Consider the following 15,927-nt stretch of genomic DNA (forward strand, 5'->3'; position numbering starts at 1 on the left):
TCCTAGCTATTTACTCCTTATCTTGACACGATTTAGTCCACTTCAAGTCACTTCATCATATCCTAGGCTACCCATAAACACCGCCACCATGCCTCACTTCAAATTAGAGCCACAGTACTCATTATCCTGGGCCCAACGCATTTGTGACCGATTCCGGCTCAGGCAGGGGAAATATGAGGTCCCTCTTCTGAAAGCTCATGAAGGAGTAACGGCGGTCCCCTTGGATACACTCGTGCCAGAAGATTCAGGCCTTCCAGCACCACTTGAGCCCCTGAAGTTGGGAAGTCAACAAAACCTAGGGTCTCGACTACTGCAACTTCCACCAGAGCTACTGCTTCACGTCGTGCGCTTTCTGCCGCATAGCTCTCTTTACATGCTGCGCCAGACCTGTCAGACCCTGCGCGAATTAACTGCCGACTTCGAGTTTCACGATTTTCATTGGGACATCCTGCACTTTACAGAACAAGGCGTCTTTAGACCTACAATCCTTGGATCCACGTGTGAACAGCTTCGGCTCATCAAGCGGACCTTGCTGCGAAGGTCACTATGCAAACACTGCAGGGATGTATTTGACTCAGGCGAGCTGGAAAGGCGACTCCAGAGACTTTGGCAACCTATCCGTTGCGCTGGATGCAACCAAAACCACCCGGAACTTCTTTTCCCGCAGGGAAATGAAAAAGGCAACATCTGTGTGGGGTTGCTGGGTCACTTTGAAATTTGCAAGCACGTCAAAGTCTCGGCAAAGCTGCAACCGAAATATAACGAAGGAATGTACATTCGCTGCAAACATCCCGATCATTGCTCTGCGAGTAGTCGAGATGTTGAGAACATGTCAGACTTCACGAACTATCAGCCTCGCATTCGCACGTCATACTCAGGAGACATACACGCCATCCGCTACGTTAACCTTTTCCCAGTGGCCAGGATCAATCAGCGACAATTCCCGGGAATGCCAGCACTGCAGCAGTTTCTGCTGAAACAATTCAAGGAAAAGGGCGTTGAGGGATTGTGTTCACATGCTTCAACACAGATCGATTCTATCGTGTCGTCTATGATATCAGACGAATGCAATTGCTTCCCTGCTACCGGGACTCCGGTTCATAAACTTGAGGCTCCATACGGCCCAGGCGCTAGGTGTCCGAACCACAGCTATAATTGCCGCCATTGCGGGGCACATTACCTTTGGTTCTACGAGGGCGACTATATTGTTCTTAGCCATAAGTTGTTCTCCAGGAACACCGGCTCGGATAGCTTTGGGTGGCTTTCCAACCTCACATTTGATACGGACGAGCACCCTCTCTTCAACGACAATACCAAGGGTGTGCTCTGGTGTGATGATCCATCATGTGGCACAGGCTGCGGAACCCGCTGGCTTTTAATGGTTGAGATACTGAAAAGAGCTTCACTACGCCGTCACGGGGGATTCGACCAAGTTCCTCTGCGGGATAGATACTCTGCGCTGAAGCTGCCATTTACATTGGAATATCAAGTGTTCCAGGAGGCTGTGGAATGGCCCAAAGATCCAAACATGCTATCCATGGACCTTATGTTTCCATTACCTCACTAAGCTTGCTATCTGGTATGAATACAGGCTATAGGAAATAGACCTGACCATTCGATTGTCTTCGCGGCTAAATGACACATTAGTTGGCCATGATAAGGCCCTCGACCCAGGCACTGACAGATACCCCCTATGTGATGCTGCACTTCTCCCGCCCCCGGAAAATCAGACCTCTCTAAGTGATTCAGCATTCCAGTCCCTCCCAAAGATTGGCCCATCACGGCTCCAAAGCACCAAGACCATCCACATAAAATCGGTAGCTATTCAGTAATTTTAATATCGTTCCCAAGCGGTATACCACCATCTTTGGCGAGTCTCTGATTTCGCCATGCCCAGGCCTTCGGAGACATCTAAACGCTGATTCGGTAAGGAGGACTTTCCCGACCAAAATGGCCACCATGTTAGCCATCGTTCCAGCAAGCCATCCATTCCAGCTCAGTGGGCGCTCGGTTCAACTCCACCAACTCGATCGAATCCTCCTCTACACCAAAGTGTCAGTATCTTTACCAAGTACCGTTGCGTATCTTCATACCAGTCTTTCGGCCTGTGACCTACGCGACAAACTCTCGGCCAAACTTCACCAAGCAGCCCCCCATGGCCAACAGGCCAGACAGAGCTGTGGCCACCTTGGCCTCGATATCTAAGGAAACTATCCCTGGTGATTGTGGTGGCGGTGGCGGTGGCGGTGTTTGTGCTGGTGCCTGTGCTGCAGTAGACGAGTGTCAGTCTGGTCGAGAATTTGGCCCGTTGAAGCAATTGATTAGCGCGCAACCTACCTCAAAATACTTGATGAAAAGTCTGTCACCGCCTCGAATGTCCCAAGAAATGCAGAGCAGGCACAGAGGTTCTTGAAGCAGGTTCTGGTGGTCTCAGGGTTGGTTGCCTCTTGTGACGGAGACGATGGCGGTGAGGATTGTAATCGTGACTGGAGACCTTGTTCTCCTTCTTGTTTGGAAGGGCTGTCATCAACTCTGAGCTGCTTCGCCTGCTACGGCAGCTTCAATAGGCGCCTGGGTAGGTGAGGTAGGGTATGCCCTGTTGGGGTGGTTGAGCTGATGGGGTGTCGGCGGGGACGTTGGGATTGAGAGTCCTGAGCCTGGTGATGAGGACGCGCGTAAATCTCTGCTCGTATCGACTTGATCCAACTGGCAAGGTGCTTTTGAGACTTCTTGCGCTAATACAACTGGTCTTGCGATGATGCTCCCTGACCTCCGTTCCCTGGCCCTGAATCCTCTTTCGATCTGCCGCCACTTCTTCAATCGCCCGAGCCCTTTTGATGATAAATGATTGAGCCTTGTAGGGGAGAGGGAGGTGACGGTTTTGGTGAATTGAAGCTTGGAGGAGAGGATAAACGTCCAGGATGTTAAGATTGAGACGAAAACATCTTCAATCACCAGGCATAGCTCCTCAGTCACGTCCTCCTCCACAATCAATCTGCTGGTTCCTAAGCCACGCCCCGGGGGCCGGATTCCCAATGATATACGATTGTTCTTCCTGCCGGCCTTGAAGACCTCCCAGTTATCCAGTCGTATGATGAAGCCACTCAGACCGAGGAGTACGAGCATTCCGCCTCTGCGTTTCGAGAATGGATACTGAACAAGGCACTGCCCAAACTTGGAAGATCAAGAGGAAAGGAGTACATGAGGGCTGCAGACATATGTCTGAAATCAGATTTCTAAGGGACTTCCACGGATGAGTTACAGCAGGCGTTTTACAAGAGCGTTGTGAGACCGATAAGTTGCTCTTGGGGGAGCTGAAGGGTGAAGCAGGCAGGATCAGTTAGACGTTGCACCACCAGTCGACGGTCAGCTACTTGGCAACAAAGCGAAAGATAATTTAGGATCTCGAGCCTAAATTTTAACAGAACTTAGGCAAACTTAGTATAAGTCTATAAATTTTCAGTAGACCTTAGGCTTTTGTCACCCTAAATTCATAATAGATGCATTCTCGTTCTTGGCGCCTGAGTGCTCAAAAATGGAGGTGTAGCGCTTTATCGCCCCTTGCTAGATAAGGATTAGCGCCCCTCGCCTAACTCGTCACATGTTGCCCGTTGTAGTCTAGCGCTGTACTACAAAGAGCAGAGACTTTTTTGCCCGTTATCAAAATCCTAGGAAGGTCAACAAAGAAAAATGCAGCGCCTTCGCCTTCCCATCAACATCATCCAGCACTCGCGCCAACTTCTTCCACTCACAACACTCATCGCATCACAGCAGATCACTCCCTTTCCGTCATTTTTCCTCATGGACGGCGGATCACGACGTCGCGGTGGTCGCGGCGGCAATCGACGAGGCTTCAGCTCTCGTGGCGGCGGCGGCGGTCGCTCAAACCAGCCTCGCACCCCAAAGATCAAGAACGAGAATGAGTCGCCTGATGTCGAGATGACTTCACCGTCTCCTGCGCCCGCGCCCCCGCTCACTGAAGATCCTACCTCGCGTCGCTTCGACAGCTTGTTGGAGAACAACAAGGTCAATCCTCTCATCGTGCGCACCATCACCAACGACATGAAGTTTGAGTTCATGACGCCTGTTCAAGCCGCCACCATGGATGAGCTTCTCCCCCCGAACCGCAGCGACTGTCTCGTCCAGGCGCGCACCGGCACCGGCAAGACCATGGCGTTTTTGATTCCTGCCCTGCAGACTATGATTAACCAGAACAGAGCTGCCGGCGATGGGATTTCACTGCTTGTCATCTCACCGACTCGTGAGCTCGCGCTTCAGATCTCCGCGGAGGCCAAGAGAGTTCTTCAAGGACTTCCCAAGTATCGCGTTCAGGTTGCTATTGGAGGAACGAACAAGGATCGTGAGGAGAGGGCCATTCTTGCTGGTTGTGAGATTCTCATCGCTACGCCTGGTCGTCTCCTGGATCACATGTCCAACGAGGATATCGTCTACAGCATGCGTAATCTCAACACTCTTGTTCTCGACGAGGCCGACCGTCTTCTCGACATGGGTTTCATGAAGGATCTGCGCGACATTGTCGGCCGTCTTCCCGATAAGACAAAGTCCGACCGACAAGGCATGCTCTTCTCCGCCACCATCGCTCCCCACGTTGAGCAAGTCGCAGGTCTCGTCCTCTCACCGGGCTACAAGTTCATCTCGACCATTCCCGCTGGTGAAGCCAACACCCACGAGCGCGTTCCCCAGTTCCTCGTCCAGGTCCCTACCTTTGCCGACGTTGCGCCCGCCATGGTTGGCTGTATTCGTGAGGAAGCTACTCGCGGGCAGGCCTTCAAGGCGATTCTTTTCGCGCCTACTGCTGCCATCGCTGATTTCTACGGACGCCTTTTGGAGGATCTTCCCGGTCTTCCCCCCGTTTCGATCCTTCACAGCCGCATGAGCCAGAACAAGCGCACAAAAATCACCAACGACTACCGAACTGCTCGCAGCGCTATTCTCGTTGCTACCGATGTCGTCGCTCGTGGAATGGACTTCCCCGGCGTCACCACGGTCATCCAAGTCGGTATGCCCGCCGACAAGCAGAGCTACATCCACCGTCTCGGCCGAACAGCACGGGCCGATGCTGAAGGCCGCGGAATCCTGATCGTTTGCGACGCAGAGGGTTTCTTTCCCAAGTACTCCCTCAAAGAAATCAACCTCATCGCCCGCGAAGCCGATCTCTCACCCAGCCAAGACGTCATCTCAGTCGCCGAGAAGATGGAGGACGATGAGAAATCCCGTGTTTACCAAGCTTGGCTTGGCTACTACAACAGTCACATGAAGGCTCTCCGCTGGGACAAGGACGAGCTCGTCCGACAAGCCAACGTTTACGCGCGTGAGGGTCTGGGATCACCTGATGTGCCCACTATTCAGAAGAGCACGGCTAGCAAGATGGGTCTGAGAGGTGTACGGGGTTTGAACACGGTTGCTGATCGACCTCGTCAGAAACATGGTGCTCCTGGTGGACATGGGGATAATGGACGCGGAAAGCGAGGACGCAACTAAGGTTATGACAAAAATGGCTGGTTGGGTTGGAGTTGGGGATATTACGACATTGCAGAAACAAGTGTATTTGTTTAGACATGATGAGTGCAGCATAGACTTTTTAGACTGGACATCTGAGATGTCGTGATGATCAAGACCCTGTTTATGGTACCATGCTTTGCTGAGATGCCAACTGATTAAGCTTGAACTCTCTCTCTCTCCAGTGATCTTCGCCGTGTCGCACGCGGAAATAATAAATTCTTTTTTAAATGACATTCTTTCGTTAACTTTGGAATAATTTAATACCAAATTCCGTGTGGATACAGTACTATAGCCTGACGCTCTACCCTGCAGTGCGAGAACCGACCCGGAAGATCAATGACCCGCTCTGATGAGGATGCCTGTTGAATGCTGGCGATGCTTACCACCTTCACCGTCACGCTCCCGCCGTTACTTCAGATCAAGTATCTATCTTGTTTCGATTCATACGCGTTCATTCTATTGTATATTTCCCCCGCTTGCTATGAAGCTTATATGAGGCTATCGAGCTTCTAGCTTTCCATATCAAGACTTAAACAGTAAGGCTCCTATAGTAAGCCAGCATCTCCGAACTCAACATCAAAGAAGGTTCATCAGCCTTGGGGGTGCAATTACTGCCTTTGAGCAAGCAGTATAAATACCCCTTACCCCTCTCTCTCCTTCGGCAGCTATGTCAGGTCCCTTCCTCCATCCCACCAAAAAGACTGAGGTAATCGTGAAGCAAAATGGATCAACAGCGGCTGATAACCGAGTTCTTTCAACCAAACTCTCCTACCAAACAAGACCATGCAGCCCAATACGGAAGTAAAGCGAGAATTGCGCCGCCACGAAAAAGCGAAGCCGCATCGCATCACAATATCGAAAGTGGCACGTCCCAGCTCCTCACCCTCCCAGCCGAGCTCCGTCTCGAAATCTATCGCCATCTTCTCATCTCCAAGAACTACGCCGAACTTTACCACTGCAACTCTAAAATCTCCCGTCTCGTCCCTATACAACCAATGATGTGCCACCTCAAAATCCACCCGAAATTCTTACTGACTTGTCGGATCATCAATAAAGAAGCTACCCCTGTCTTGTACTCGGAAAATGTCTTTCGGAGGCGTTATGTTTGGCCGAGCCGCTATGTTGCTGAGCAAGTACGCAGGATGTCGCCTTTGAACAAGTTCAATGTCACTTATATCTCACGATTACACCTTTTTCGAGATTACAATCACTGGTTTTGTGATGGGGAGCTCAAGATCTTCAATGAGGTTCCGCATCTGAAAGATCTTTATATTCAAATTGATCTGAATAACTTCCCTGACGGGGTCGACCTGAGCGAACTTCCATATCGGACCTTGAAAGCAATCCCCCCAAAGCTTCGGTCCTTCAAAATGGAAATCCTTCTTAATTTCAGCGAAGAAGCACATTCAGACTGGCTAGCCAAATGCGGCAAAGACCGCAAGACGGAGAACTTCAGTATTCATCTGGACAGGAAACGTGCGCTGGAGACACGGTTAGAACACGAGGGGTTGTTTACTGATAGATCACTTTTCTGGACTTTCAAAACGATGCGCCACGAGTGGGGCGTGTTGCCGTGTTCCATCAGTTTTGCTTTTGATAACAAGCGCAAGGAGTATGAGTATATCGATTTAGAAGCCTGGGATCATGGTGGTAACGCCAAGTTTGGGCGGTTGAAGACTTCGGAGGAGAATGCGAGTTCGTTGGTTTTAAGGGAATAAGCAAAGAAAATAAGACATTTTCTAATGAAACATCGTCGAGCCGTCCCCAAGATTTGCAATGGCGTAGACGCCACAGTCAGCTCCCCGTCTTCCCCAGGTCATAGCGTAACAGGGTACTCTGTACCTGCGCGATCACTCGCCTGTTTTGGCATGGTGCAATGTCATTTGACTTCCCGTTGGAATGATGGGCGCTATAATCATTCCTCGGCTTGAGGGGGGACATAAAACCTTTGACTTAGATTTGGTAGAGGAGCAAGGGAATACCAGACTTTAGAAATAGGTGCTAAAATAAACTTGGCAAAGAGTTCCCTAAGCTTAGGCTAAATTGTCTAAATATTTTCATCACTTAGGATAAAGGTCCTTAGTTCTCCAGCCTACCCCTGGACGGTAGTCTTGTGTTTTCTGTCCGGTGAGACGGGATCGATCTGGTCCAGAATGGAGGGGCTAGACCAGGAACGTAGTTGGACTAATCTCAGCGAGGTCTCTGTTAAAACACTTTAGCCCCCGGGGATTATCTTCGTTATATTCCTGTCTTCCTGTCTTGTAGAGCCTTAAAATGATTGTGCAGAAGGTTTTGTTTATTCTCTGTTTGGCGGTGTTGGCGACGGCGTTTTCGTTGTCGGATGTACCATCTTGTGCAGTAAGTACTTACCTAGAGAGGTTTGCTTACTTCTTGTGTGACTGACGGGTGCAGATACCATGTATTCTCGAAACAATGGACTCGTCGGGCGGAACGAAAGCGAATATCAGATCCATGTGCGATAACCCGGCTTTCCAGACGGATGCGTTGAACTGTGCCACTGGGGTATGCACTTCGCAAGAGTTACAAGGTATGCTGGCTTGATGGATTGTTGTTGTGTTCGGCCGCTGACACCATGCAGGCTTTTTTCAGATGGGAAAAGAGCTATGTGAGATGCCGATGCAGGACAATCGACAAGAGTACCGAGCGGTCATTGCTGTATTTGCGGCGCTATCGTTCTTGTTTGTCATGCTGAGGGTGGCAGCGAAGATCATCACCAAGAATACTTGGGGCGCTGATGATACCTGGGGAGTCGTCACTTTTGTATGCTGGCCCTCGGTTTGCGATATCTATGCTGACGGTGGACAGTTCATTCTTATTCCATTCACGGTGTTCACGCTACTCGGTACGGCCTGTTCATGCTGCCCGTCTTCCAGCTAACGATTTACAGCTATAAAACATGGCGTTGGACTTGCTACGCCCTTGTATACCCAGGATGACCTGTCTCATGCCCTAAAGGTACTTCAAAAAAAGTTCACATTGAGAAAATTGCTCTGATCAGATGTTTCTTGCTGACGATGCCGATGTAGGAGATCTTTATCCTTCACCTTCTCTACGTATGCGGTCTTGCAGCGGCCAAGACGTCGATTCTTTTCTTTTACCTACGAGTCTTCCAAGGTACTACGTTCAGAATCCTTGTCTGGATAACACATGTCTTCAACGCCTTGTCTACTGTCGTCCTGCTCATTCTCGCCTTGACACTAGGGCGGTCTGTGACTTATCTTCTTGGAGATACAGAAGATTCGGTGTCCAACCTGAATAAGTACTCCAACAGCATCAAGATTGCCTTGGCGCATTGCATCGTCAACCTGGTTCTTGACATATGGATGCTTATCCTGCCAATGACCCAGATTTATAATATAGGGCTAAAGCTCAATAAGAAGATCAACGTGATGGCTATGTTTGGCCTTGGTATATTGTAGGTTTACTGCACCATCCTGGCGATGTGGATAGGATATCTAACGAATGGCAGCCTTACAGTGGCCAGCTTGGTTCGTACGATATTTCAGTCACAGCTTCTCGCTGATCCAGAAGAAGCGCGTAAGTCCATCTTGTCAAGTGGTACGTCAAATATCACGTATTGACCAGCATTAACAGAGACGGGTCAACAACAAGTGGTGCTTTGGGCGTGTATCGAGACATACATGGGCGCTATAGTGGCCTGCGTGCCTTCAACACGTCAACTTGTGATGAAGGTGATTTACAAGATGAGGAAGCAGAAAGAAGGGCAGTCAACAAATAAGCCGATTTTCATCGATAGGTCGTTGGCGCCGATACCGGATGAAGACGACATGCCGACGTTGAGTGACGTTGGGGGACTGACGACTGTTACAGTCAGCAGTGGACAGACGGCAGTGTCGGGGACGGAGTATGAGAAGCAGCTTATTACTAAGGCAGATCGATGAGGCTGTTGGCAGATGAATGGCGAGCATTGCATACTGAAGAGCGAATCATCTTCTTGGGCATTAGTTTATGATAGCGATTTAAAACCATGTACCTTGCACAAAAAGTCAGCAGACATGAACGATCGTTGGTTTTCCGAAACGCCGAGCCATGTCCATCGGAGTAACGTCAGTTCCGTGACACCAACTCTCACAGAAGCAAACAATCTGACTCTCACTAATTCCAGATTAATATTAAAGTAATCTTGGCTCCTAAACAAAAGCACTAAAATTAAACTGTCAACGACCAAACGAGACAAAGCGAGTGAGCGAGGGTGGATAAAGTGCAAAAAGGGTCGGAAACAAGCATCGTCATTATTTTAGATCCGCCAATCAGCGAAGGATTCAGAAAACTTGGCACATGTCTATGCAACTGACGTCACTGGCTGCGGGAAATATGTATTATGACAGAGACAACGCGGGTTAAGTTAGTTAGTACTCATGGCCACGTATTAAGCGGTGTGCAACCCATTGAGACGGAAATGCCATCATTGTGTGACCCTCAAGACCCTGGATCGGGATGAGACATATTATGCGCCCATGATCTGCAACTTTTCTTCTTTTGTTGAATGTCTCGGGTCGTTGGGCACCAAACCTACGCACTGATCTCATGCACTGGTAAAAACAGAATATCCTGAGACAAACAAGTCAACCAAAACAACATCAGCAAGATGAACTACGCCAACATGATTGAGGAGAAAAACCTCAAGGTAATTACTCCATCTTTGTCCTTTCCCTTGCGCTTTATTAATGTGTTATTCTGTAGAAAACATTCATCATAGCTACACTATGCAGCACCCTCGTCGGAACATTCACTTCCTCAATGGGTCTCTGGGACCGCGTCAAAGAAAAGCGCAAGCAAGCCAAGCGCGACACGACCCAAGACAAGGAGATCAAAAAGCTCAAGGCCCAAGTCGAGCAAAACTCCCGCGCCCGCGACGAAGTCGAAGCCTCCTTCCAGCGCTCCGGCGCCCTCATCAACCGCGAATTCGAAGACGGCTACCAACGCTACGGGCAGCGCTTTGCGATCGGCGATGTCATCACTGAGAATAAGCTGCAGGCGCAGGTCATTGCGCTGCAGCAGACTGTCATCACCGTCCTGCAGGATGCGGTTTATAATGGACGGCAGCTTGATAGGGCTGATATGGCGAGGTTGATAGCGGCGAGTGATGCGGCGAGGGAGGGATCGCTTGGGGCGTTGAGACAGCAGAGGGAGAGGCTTATGGACTTAGAGGAGCCTGTGCTGCCGAAGGCGTTACCGCCGCCGAAAAGGGCATCGACTGTTATCAAGGATGATCCTCTTTATTGTCGCTACGCCCTCGATCTGCAATACATACCCGAACGACCCCTCGCATCGACATTTGAACCGCGGGGCGATTGTCGCTGTCCAGCATGCGATGTCTTTCTCGACGTTGAAGCAGACGATGCATGGGCAATTGGAAAGACAGCTACGCGCGTTATCACAGAACAAGGAGGTTACAAGCGCGAGATCGACGAAGAGCTCGAGTTCCACATCAGCCCACGCTTCGTCATAAAGTGTCACACCCCAGAAGGAGAATTCGCCTGTGTTCTCTGCTCCCGCTTCCGCGACGGCGATGTTCTGTGTCCGAGCGCTGATACGCTCGTCAACCATATCGGGCGTGAACATACTGTTGCGGAGATGGAGAGAGAGCCGGACTTTGAGGTCAGGTCGCTCGATCTTGACAAGGTTAGGCCTGTTGATATGAACAAGAGGATCATGCCGGCGAAGAGCGTTGGGTCTGATAGGAGAAGCTCGTCGGGGAGGAGTGTGGTGTCGGGGAGGAGTGGGGGGAGGAGTGTGAGGGCGATGAGTGTTGATAGGAGGAGTGTGGATAGACGGAGTGTTTATTAGGGAGCATTAGCATAGCGTGTCTTAAGCGTAGCAGATTGCAGATTTAATTAGCATCACATATTCCATGTATTCTGTACTCGTTCGACTGTGTATGATGAGAGCTTGCGTGATTAGGGACGTGGGGGACCTGCAAGACTGCAGCGCCGATCTTGAGGCCCAACCGTATGAGGGCATTCAGGGATCACCCCATCACGCCTCACTCTTTGTATCGCGCGGTTTCCTTTCATCCGAACCGGGTCGCGCGTTCACTTTTCACGTAAAGCCATAACCGGATTGTGAAGTTGACTGCTGATAGACCAGCTGAGTTAAATTTCTCTCTAATAACGCCAAATGCTCATAAACAAAATCTAACCTGAAAAGTAACCACTTGCTCCAAAGAAGCCCATGCCAATTACCCATTACACTTCTTCAACAACCCTTCAATCTTACTCATGACCTCCGGAATCCTAAACGGCTTTGAAACAAGATCATCCATACCACTATCCAACGCCATCCTAATCTGTTCATCCCTCACATTCGCCGTAACCGCAATAACAGGAACATGCTCCGCAATCTCCCCCTCCCTCTCCAACCTCCTAATCTCCCTTACACACTGATACCCATCCATATTCGGCATCTCCAAGTCCATCAAAACAACAGACAAATCTGATCCCCCAGCTTTAAAGAAATGTGTCTTTTTGAGAAACTCCAACGCTTCAAGCCCGTCATTAGTTGCACTTACAGTGCAGCCTGCTTTGCGAAGTTGGTTTACTAGTACTTTTTGGTTGATGAGGTTGTCTTCGACGACGTGCACTGTGAGCGAGCTGGGGGTGAAGACGGCGGCGAGGATGCTCTCGCGACGGGTTCGGGCGGAGGGCCTGGGGGATAAGAGGTGAACGGTGTTCTTGGAAGGATCTGTAGTGGATGGTGTTTCGGAGGGGCTTGGCTGAGGTGAACTTTGCTCGTGGGGAGGTAAACATCGTCGAGCTTGGATGTAGAAACCGAAATCACTGCCTTTGCCGGAGGTAGACGCAACGCCGATTCGACCGCCATGTAGCTCTGCCAGTCGTTTCGATATAAACAGCCCAAGGCCACTACCGCCGTATTTGTAGTGTGTCCGTGGGCTCGCTTGCTTGAATCTCTGAAACAGCCGCTTTTTCTCGTCATCTGTCAATCCACAGCCTGTGTCCTGCACTCTATACCTCACGTATAGACCCTCTCCAGAACCCCATTCATCAGATCCAACAACACTCCCAATCTCACCCCTCGTAGGCGCAAACGCAAAGCCAGGAATGTTATTAATCTCCGGTAGATCCTTCGACACTCCAACAGCGACCTTTATCACGCGTGTTGCAGAAGTCGCCGTGAATTTGATAGCATTGGTCATGAGATTAATAAGGATCTGGAGAACACGACTCGGATCCATAGCGACCCAATCAACAGCTAGCTTCTCAAACTCAGAACCGATGTCAATCTCAAGCGTGATGTCCTTCGCCAGCATCTCTGACTCAAACATCTTGACAACTCTCTCAACGATAGCTTGCGGTTGACACACCACCGGTGTGATGAGCAAAAGATTAGAATCGAGTTTTGAAACGGTCAGGATATCGTCTACTATTGACCTCTGGTGCTGAACGCAAAGCGCTATTGTTTGTGATGCATCGAGGCATGATTCAATAACATCCTGCGACGCTGCGATTCCGTTGGTGCGGCATGCTTGCATCGCGGAGGTGATGTCATCTGCGCACTGAAGAATGGCACTCAGGGGGTTGCGCATCTCGTGGGATGTTATGTCGATGAATTCATTCTGCTGGCGTCGTGTTTCCTCTGCTTCTTGTAATCTTCTGTTCTGCAAACCTTGTGCCCACTTGAGATGGGATATATCCGTTATGGAACCCATGATGGAGCGCAAAGTTCCGCTGGGGGTGATTTCGGGATGCGCTGTGACGAGGACCCAGAAGTCGATGGGTTCGCCGTGGATGTTGACGGGGTTTTCTAAACTTTCTCGGAGTTTAACTTCTCCTGACCAGGGGAGCTGATCCTGCGTTAAACGATGCCATCCTTCTTCCATGATACTACCAGAATTCTTCATGAGATCAGCCCATGACACATCACCCTGGGTATCCCGACTATGACCCGTCATTTCGTAGAAACGGTCATTTGCTTCGCGGAGAATACCCTCTGGACTGGCCAGAAACATTCCCAATGGTGAAAGCTCTGTCATTCTTCGAAGACGGCTTGCTTGCAGGTCCAACTGCTGCGTGAGTTCCTCTTTCTCAAGGGCTGCTGCTTCTGCTGCATCGCGGCCCCGTCGTGTCTCGTCTTCAAATAGTATCGTCGATGCTAGCGACGTCGCGAGTTGGTTGTTGAGAAGTGTTGCGAAGGAAATATACCCCTCATCATATGGTCTTCGAGGGTTGACACCCAGCACGAGAAACGCCAGCACCGTATCGCCATTCGTAGGTCGAACCGGGAAGATAATCGCCTCTGTACCAGCCTCCCCAAATCCTCGCCACTGAATCCCCTGTAAAAGATCCTCAGGCAACGTTCCATCTCGTATCCTCACAAGCGTTGGCTCCCTCGTCCGCATCGCCTCTCGAAACGAAGGCACAAATCCCTGATAACTCCTCTTGAGATCAATCTGCTGTGGCGCAGCATCATGTCCAACCGGTATCCCAATCGTTCCCTCCAAATAACATGACTTGCTTGATATGGTGCTCCCAGATGAACTGGACTGATGATCTGCTTCTTCAGCCTCGCCGACAGAGTACAGCAGTGCAAACGGGACATCTCGGTGGTTATCCTCAAGACCATCCAACACCGACTTCCAGAAACTCTTGATACTCGTCGCCTTCCTCAAAGACTCACTGACTTTGTTGATAGTCCCCATTCGTCTCTGACTCAACACCAAGTCCGTCGTCTCAAACGGCGCATTGTAAAAGCCCACAATCCTCTCCGTCCCACCATACAACGGCGTAAGCGACCAGCAAATATGCGTCTCCTCCAAGAACCCCCTCCTAAACAATGCCAGGTCATTATTATCGCTTCTAAAGCTCACACCAGTCCTCACAACCTCTTGCAGCGCCGGTCCAAGAACATCCCAAGCTTCAGACCAAGGCCCCGACGCTCCAGTGCCGAGCATGGACGGATGTTTGTTCCCAGCGAATGCAACAGCGTACGCTTCATTATAGAGCATCGTCATGTCGCTGCCCCAGAAGATATTCGCAGGGTGAGGATTGTTGATCACAAGATTGGCTACTTGGCGTAGTTCGGGGGACCATGAGGACATGGGGCCTAGGGGTGTGGAGGACCAGTCTATGGCGCGGAGGAGGCGGATGTACGGTGATAGGAGACCTTTGGGGTTCGTGACTGTCCAGTCTGCGACGGCTTTTTCGGGTTTGCCTAGGATGATGGAGCCGCTGCTTGAGCTGCCCGTGTTACGATCCGAACTTCCTTTGGAGGTACTGCCCCGCCACCAAGATCGGAACGGGAATTTTCGAGGCGTAGATGCTATCAGCGTTGCTTCCGTTGGCGTCATCTCATGCGTCGTATCTTCGACGGTCTCGTCCTTCGTCTCAGGCTCCTGTTTCGGTGTTTTCGAAACCTCGCCCTTGGGGGTATCCTCGTCTTTCAAACTCGGCGTATTCGCTCTTGAGAGCGCACTCGACGATAAACTCGCCGGCGTATCAGGATGCTGCCAAAGTCGATTCCCACTAATCAACCTCCATCTCTTGCCAACCGTCGACCCCGTCCAAAGCAAGCCCTTGAACAAAAAGAATAAGGGAAACACATCCTTCGAATCATCCTGTTTCGTAATCCCTGTAGCCCATGTCTTGAACTCCCCATACTCACTCTCGCTCTGCTCGCCGCGCACGGCATCTAATAGTCGTTCATGAGTCGCGAGCGCACTGTTGCAAAACACAGGCTGGATAGCCTTTGAGCGCAGCGGTGTCTCATCGTCAGGATCTAGATCGATAATAAACGTTGGCCGAGAGTCTGCGTTGAGAATATCGCGAATGTTCAACTTGTCGAGATCATGTGCGATGTCGGACTCCATCATCAACAAGCGAATGTTGACGAAGCAAAGTTTGTGGTGTTCACTGCGGTATTATTTTGTGGGTTTGCCAAGGCAACATCAAGCCATGACGTTGAGACTAGCCGAGATGATCTTCATGAAACCTACGGCAAGTTACTCTATCCCCTGATGTCCAGGCCCCTCGTGATAACCTCACGACATGTATTCTTTTATGAATCTACACTGTCGATATGCAGAAAACAACATCGAACTTCTGATATTAAAGAACCATCCAATATGGCTAGTCTACGGCAAAACGCTTCTCGCGACAATGCAGCATGAAATGTCGGGTTGTACGTGATAAACAAATGATGTAACAGTGTGTGTTACGGGAAATAACCCTCGATCCAGGCTTTTGGGCCGACGCTAAGATGCTAGCGGCCCGATCCAGATCTTGGGCTCCGATTTTTCGATCGGGCTTTTCTTTAAGCATCAATTTTTGGGGGAGATTGATCCGTGTTGGAGATTTCGATGGGATTGTTTTTCCGATGGGAAAATCAGGCATCATTAGGATTCAT

General features: G+C 50.2%; 6 protein-coding genes across 6 annotated transcripts; 5 read left to right on the forward strand and 1 right to left on the reverse strand.

Moving 5' to 3' along the window:
- Window positions 1–88: 88 nt before the first annotated feature.
- On the forward strand, window positions 89–1,567 carry FSUBG_7943 (uncharacterized protein; the record flags this gene model as incomplete). Its single annotated transcript, XM_036686300.1, has 1 exon — window positions 89–1,567. One exon carries the CDS (start codon window positions 89–91, stop codon window positions 1,565–1,567), a length of 1,479 nt encoding a protein of 492 aa, XP_036536549.1.
- Window positions 1,568–3,690: 2,123 nt separating this feature from the next.
- Window positions 3,691–5,502, forward strand: FSUBG_7944 (RNA helicase; the record flags this gene model as incomplete). Its single annotated transcript, XM_036686301.1, has 1 exon — window positions 3,691–5,502. The coding sequence occupies one exon, from the start codon at window positions 3,691–3,693 to the stop codon at window positions 5,500–5,502; it is 1,812 nt and encodes a 603-aa protein (XP_036536550.1).
- A 743-nt stretch (window positions 5,503–6,245) lies between these two features.
- Window positions 6,246–7,241, forward strand: FSUBG_7945 (uncharacterized protein; the record flags this gene model as incomplete). The annotated part of the gene is made up of 1 exon (XM_036686302.1): window positions 6,246–7,241. The coding sequence occupies one exon, from the start codon at window positions 6,246–6,248 to the stop codon at window positions 7,239–7,241; it is 996 nt and encodes a 331-aa protein (XP_036536551.1).
- A 715-nt stretch (window positions 7,242–7,956) lies between these two features.
- Window positions 7,957–9,446, forward strand: FSUBG_7946 (uncharacterized protein; the record flags this gene model as incomplete). The annotated part of the gene is made up of 6 exons (XM_036686303.1): window positions 7,957–8,071; window positions 8,123–8,386; window positions 8,432–8,499; window positions 8,571–8,959; window positions 9,014–9,081; window positions 9,139–9,446. The coding sequence occupies 6 exons, from the start codon at window positions 7,957–7,959 to the stop codon at window positions 9,444–9,446; spliced, it is 1,212 nt and encodes a 403-aa protein (XP_036536552.1).
- Window positions 9,447–10,168: 722 nt separating this feature from the next.
- Window positions 10,169–11,321, forward strand: FSUBG_7947 (uncharacterized protein; the record flags this gene model as incomplete). Its single annotated transcript, XM_036686304.1, has 3 exons — window positions 10,169–10,192; window positions 10,249–11,190; window positions 11,250–11,321. 3 exons carry the CDS (start codon window positions 10,169–10,171, stop codon window positions 11,319–11,321), a joined length of 1,038 nt encoding a protein of 345 aa, XP_036536553.1.
- Window positions 11,322–11,746: 425 nt separating this feature from the next.
- On the reverse strand, window positions 11,747–15,391 carry FSUBG_7948 (sensory transduction histidine kinase; the record flags this gene model as incomplete). The annotated part of the gene is made up of 1 exon (XM_036686305.1): window positions 11,747–15,391. The coding sequence occupies one exon, from the start codon at window positions 15,389–15,391 to the stop codon at window positions 11,747–11,749; it is 3,645 nt and encodes a 1,214-aa protein (XP_036536554.1).
- Between the last annotated feature and the right edge of the window lie 536 nt (window positions 15,392–15,927).

The sequence above is a fragment of the Fusarium subglutinans genome, assembly GCF_013396075.1.
Source record: "Fusarium subglutinans strain NRRL 66333 chromosome Unknown NRRL66333_c0000104, whole genome shotgun sequence".
In the NCBI taxonomy this organism is placed as follows: domain Eukaryota; kingdom Fungi; phylum Ascomycota; class Sordariomycetes; order Hypocreales; family Nectriaceae; genus Fusarium; species Fusarium subglutinans.